At 43.5% G+C, this 5,245-nt stretch overlaps 1 protein-coding gene across 1 annotated transcript in view; it reads left to right on the top strand.

The window, feature by feature from the left end:
• The window catches only part of LOC109291658 (probable palmitoyltransferase ZDHHC11B), a 37,541-nt gene extending 32,296 nt beyond the window's left edge, over positions 1-5,245 (top strand). Inside the window, exons 9-11 of the mRNA XM_019508728.1 lie at positions 3,598-3,685; positions 4,755-4,799; positions 4,836-5,245. Of these exons, the coding sequence (XP_019364273.1) occupies positions 3,598-3,685; positions 4,755-4,799; positions 4,836-5,089 (387 nt within the window). The 3' untranslated portion in view covers positions 5,090-5,245. The remainder of the gene's footprint in view (positions 1-3,597; positions 3,686-4,754; positions 4,800-4,835) is intronic.

Consider the following 5,245-nt stretch of genomic DNA (forward strand, 5'->3'; position numbering starts at 1 on the left):
CGTGCCCTGCTGGCTCAGTGATTGGCTGCAGGGGGACCCTGGGTTCCCCCCCAGACCCAGGAGGCACCAGTCACGAAGCTGTGGGGTGGGGGGGCATCCCTCATGTGCTCTGCAGCAGACCCAGAAGTGCTTCTGGCCCACTTCTGGATCTGCTGCTGAGCGCGCTGCGTTCCAACCCCCCATGTTCCCATGGGGTGCTACGTCTGCCCCACCGTCTCAGCATTCGCAAGCTGCCTGGTACCTTGAGGTATGTAGATAATTGTCTTTTCAAGCAGGCAAACCACAATGTGTGCTGAACCTTGGTGAAAAACTGCAATTTATTGTTCACTTACAGATTTTTACAGCTACAAGTTTTTTGTGATAAAAGATAGGAGGGCACAGAAGGATGTGCATGGTTCTGTATGGAAAATATGCAAAAAGGATTTAAAAATATATATGCAAAGTCTTAGAGTGACTGAAAGTGGTGACACTCGTGTTTTCACTGTCCTAGTTTGATTGTGAAACACATTGTTTAAATTCTGCATTGGGCTTTAAAAAAGCCTTTCACTCACTATGCATGTCTCCCAGGTTTTTTTTGGAGGGGGTTGTTTGGGTTTTTTGGGGGGTGGGGGGATTATTTTCATTGTCAGAGGAACTAAAAATACTCTTTTTACAAAAATGCAAATAACTTTGACTATATCTGCTGGAAAGCTACAATTGCTCTGCAAGGAACAGGTGAGTGACGTTTTGGTTAGTTTCACTTCTGCTATTTAGATTCCCATAAATACGAATGAAACAGTCAGAAGTCATGTTGGTGTCATGCTGCTCCTGGGAATAGTCATGCCAAGTTGCATAGCCAGACGCTCATGTTCTTGGGAGACTAAAGTACAAAGAACCATGGGTGGGGGAGAAGGAGAATAAAATAGACAAGATTTTCCTATGCAACCTTTTTGAACAACCAGGAGGATCTGGGAAGAGGATACCCATCTATCACAAAAGGTTTTAATTGTTACATACATAAAAAGAACATCTGCCTTAATATTAAATGTGCTTTTAAAGGGATATATAACTTTGGGATGTAACTATGCCACTACAGGGTCTGAAGCCAGTGGGAATTCTGCCCCTAAACTGAATTGGTAGCAAGAGTGGTCACTAATTGTAATTGCACTGCCCTATGGGCAGATCATTTCATCACCATCTATAGCAGTGCTTTCTGTATCCTCCTCTGCAGCCTTCAATAATGACCACTGTTGGGCAGGAATACACAGAGTCAGAAGTCTGTAGTCAGTGGATCCAATGCAGCCTGCAAAGAGATCTTTGTCATAGTACTTAGGGTCGGAAAGGACCTAAAATTTTTATGGTCAGTTTTCTCCTTTTGCATTTGTATTTTTTTAAAAGATTCTTTTTAATCTTGTTTTCCTCTACTGCTTCATGAAAAGGTCAAACCATTTAATCTCAGTACAAGTAGGTGATTTTCTTTAAACCTATGAAGCACATGCCACATTCACAGTGTTGCTACATATTGGAAAGCTGAGGAAACAGCACTTAGACTTGAGTAAAGCTGCTGAAAACAAGTTCTTATGTATTTCTTTGAATATCATAGTACTTAGGATCGTAAGGAACCTAAACAGATCATCAGGTCTGACCCCTTTGCTCCGAGCAGGAACGGGTGCTGGGATCATATCACCCCAGCCAAATATCTGGCCAGCCTCCTCTCGAAGACCCCCAAGGCAGGAGAGAGCACCATCTCACTTGGGAGCCCGTTCCAAAGCCTGGCAGCCCTAACTGTAATGTCTCCTGATGTCCAGCCTGAACCTTCTCTCTAACAGTTTGTGGCCATTATTCCTAGTAACCCTGGGTGATGCCCGGGGGAACAGAGCTTCCCCTAAATTCCGCTGGTTCCCACAGGTGAGTTGGTAAACAGCCACCAGGCCCCTCTCAGCCTTCTCTTGTGGAGGCTGAATAGGTTCAGGCCCTTAAGCCTCTCTTCGTAGGGTCTGCCCTGCTGCCACTTGACCATGCAAGTGGCCCTCCTCTGGACCCTCTCAATGCTAGCCACACCCCTCTTGAAGTGCGGCACCCAGAACTAGACGCAGTACTCCAACTGTGGCCTGACCAGTGTTGCATAGAGGGGGAGGATCACCTCCCTGAATCTGGTTGCGATGCATCCGTAGATGCATGACAAGGTGCGGTTAGCCTTACTGACTGCTTCCTCGCATTGGTGGTTCATGTTTATCCTGAAGTCAATGACTCCAAGATCCCTTTCTGCCACCGTGTTGACAAGAAGGGTGTTCCCCAGCCTATAGGTGTGTTGCTGGTTCCTTCTCCCTAGATGCAGCACCTTGCACTTGTCTGCATTGAATTCCATTCTATTCTCATTCGCCCACCTCTGTAATTTGTCTAGATCCAGCTGGATTCTGTCCCTCCCCTCCAGCATGCCCACCTCGTCCCACAACTTGGTGTCATCAACGAATTTGGACAGTGTGCATTCCACACCCACATCCAGATCACTGATAAAGAGGTTGAACAGTACAGGTCCCAGGACTGAGCCTTGGGGGACTCCACTGCCCACATCCCTCTAGGTCGAAAACAACCTGTCCACCACCACTCTGGGTGCAACCATCTAGCCAACTTGCCACCCATCTGACTGTAGGCATCAGTGCCAGTTGCCAAGTTTTTTTTTTTTTAAGAGAATGTGGTGGGAAACCATGTCAAAGGCCTTCTTAAAGTCCAAAAAGATGACATCCACCCTGACACCCTTGTCCAGGGACTTTGTGACCTGATTATAAAAAGAAACGAAGTTAGTCAGGCAGGACCTGCCTTCAATGAACCCATGTTGGTTGCCCCTGAGCATTACCTCCCCTGCTGGGCCCTTGCAGATGTGCTCCTTGATAATTTTCTCAAAGGTCTTCCCAAGGACTGGCCTATAATTACTGGGGTCCTCCTTTCTCTCCTTCTTGTAAATGGGGACCACATTGGCCCTTTTCCAATCCTCTGCTACATTTTCCAGTCCTCTGGTACCTGGCCAGTGCCCCACGAGCACTCATAGAGCCATGCCAAGGACCCCACTATGACCCCTGCCAATTTCCTCAGCACCCTCAGGTAAAGAGCATCTGGACCTACTGATTTAAACACGTCCAATGTCTGGTCCACCAAGCCAGAAGAGTGATGGCAATTGGCAGCAGAGGGAATTGGGTAGGGAAGGGGTAACAGTGTGGTGGTGGGCCACCTTTTGGACTAAGTTGTTTAATTAAGCTTGCCATTGCTGAAGGATAGCCCTGGCTCTCTCAGTCTGACCAGGGTTCCTTCTAGCGTAGTATTCTGTGCTCCTAGTTGCTTATAGTCCTATAAACGCTAGAGAATGGCCCTCAGATTAAAAAGTGAAGAAATGGTCATCCTGTATTCTAGGACATATGTTGAGCTTTTACGATGTGACTTCTTATTTGTTTGCTCTATACTGATCTCTTAGAGGAGTTTCTGAATAGCTTTTAGTGGAGATCACTTTTGTCAGTGTGAAAGACAGTAGCAACATATTGCGCTGGAATTGGACTCAGCCCAGTGCCTTGACAATCTGCTGTGTCTGAAGTCAATTTACACTCCTTCCCTTCTTTTTTTAAGACTGTGCCAAAAAGGCCCAAAGAGACTACCTGTCAAAATAGTAATCAGAACAAAGAAGTAAATGCAGCTGAAACGATAAACTTGAGAGGTAAGTTGTTACAGTGCTCTTTTTTATTTATAGAGGAATGATGGTGGTGTTTTTTTTTTCTTAAGCTCTAAATATTCATCCAGCCCAATGTTGACCTGGATATACCCTGAGAACATAGCTTGGACCTGCATACTGCAGGTCAGTTCTTCTCTCTTTTTGAAAGTGTAATGTGGCCTATTTTCAGTGTTTTCAGGAGAGAGGTTTAAAACCTATATTGAGCCCTGGTGTAATCAGATTCAGCTCCATTGATTTTAGTGGAGTTTGCATCCATGTTCATGAGGGCCCTGATTTTAGCCTGAATATCCATAGTAAGATACATGCAAATCACTTTCAGAACTTGTGGATTATTGTTGTTTGTTCATATTTATTACATTAAAATTTTGCTATAAATGTGTTGTCTAGGTACCCAACACTTGCCAACTTAACACACCTATTTCCTATTCTAAAATAGGTGATATTGGTAGACGTATACCACCGGTAAAAGTTATGGTTGGCAAATATGGACTTATTAGTAACAAGCCCTGCCTAATATGTTCATTGCTAATATGCATGTGTGGTATTATTACACACAACTTGTTTTCTTGAAGCTATAAGAATTGGGTTTTTGTGTAGCTTAGTTAAGTTGGTATCCAAGCATCTGCATTATAACTTTATAAAAAGTTCCAAACTCTACTATACCTTACATCATAAATTAATCGTTTTGGGTCTGAAAAATGCAAGCATTACATTTGATCTTAACTTTTGAAAATATAGGCTATTACAATTCACTGTCACCATTTATTATATTACTTTGACTATTGTATATAAAGCAGAGCATTTTTCCCCCCAAAAAACACTTAGTTCATGAAGAAGGAAACACAATTTTCACAAGGTTAGTGTATCTAATATTAAAATGGTGCACCACTTTTTCTTCTGCTAATCAAAAATTCAAATAGTTTTCAGACTTTGTATTTTATTTTGCATTTTTTTTAAAGAAAAAGTAAAATGTCGCTTTAGTGTGTTTGGGGACCAAATCTGGTTTTAGAAGTCTAGCTCTCAGAACATTCACTTTCTATTTGCTTCCCAGCAGACTCGCTGCCTAACTGTGACCAGTCACTAATTAGGTCTCATCAGGAAGGTCTTGGCATCACAGAGCAGATCCCATCAGTGCAAAATCTCCATGAGAATCTCATGATGAATAGCACCGCTCCAAAGCAATCTACAGACAAAGACAGATTGGCCATCTCTGAGGTCCTAAGCCCTGCTGAAAATGGAAGGTCTGATGCTCTTCCTGAGGCACAGGCTCAGGCAGAAGACGACGCTGAAATGTCACAGAGTGGAGGTTTTGCTTTTACGTCAGCAAACAGCAATGTCTCCCCTGAAACATTTTTTTCAGACTTGAAAAGTAATCAAAAGCAATACTGACTAGAGAATGGGAGCCCTGGTTATGATCGGCTTGCAAGGGCTGAACAGCTTTGACATATGTTATATCTACGAGAGAGATCTATAACACTGCTGAGAGCTGTTTGGATTCATCATTTTTGAGGGCTACAGTGTAGCGGAGGTAAAAAAAAAAAAAAA

Source organism: Gavialis gangeticus, unplaced genomic scaffold, assembly GCF_001723915.1.
Source record: "Gavialis gangeticus isolate Ggan-Ray unplaced genomic scaffold, GavGan_comp1, whole genome shotgun sequence".
Lineage (NCBI taxonomy): Eukaryota > Metazoa > Chordata > Crocodylia > Gavialidae > Gavialis > Gavialis gangeticus.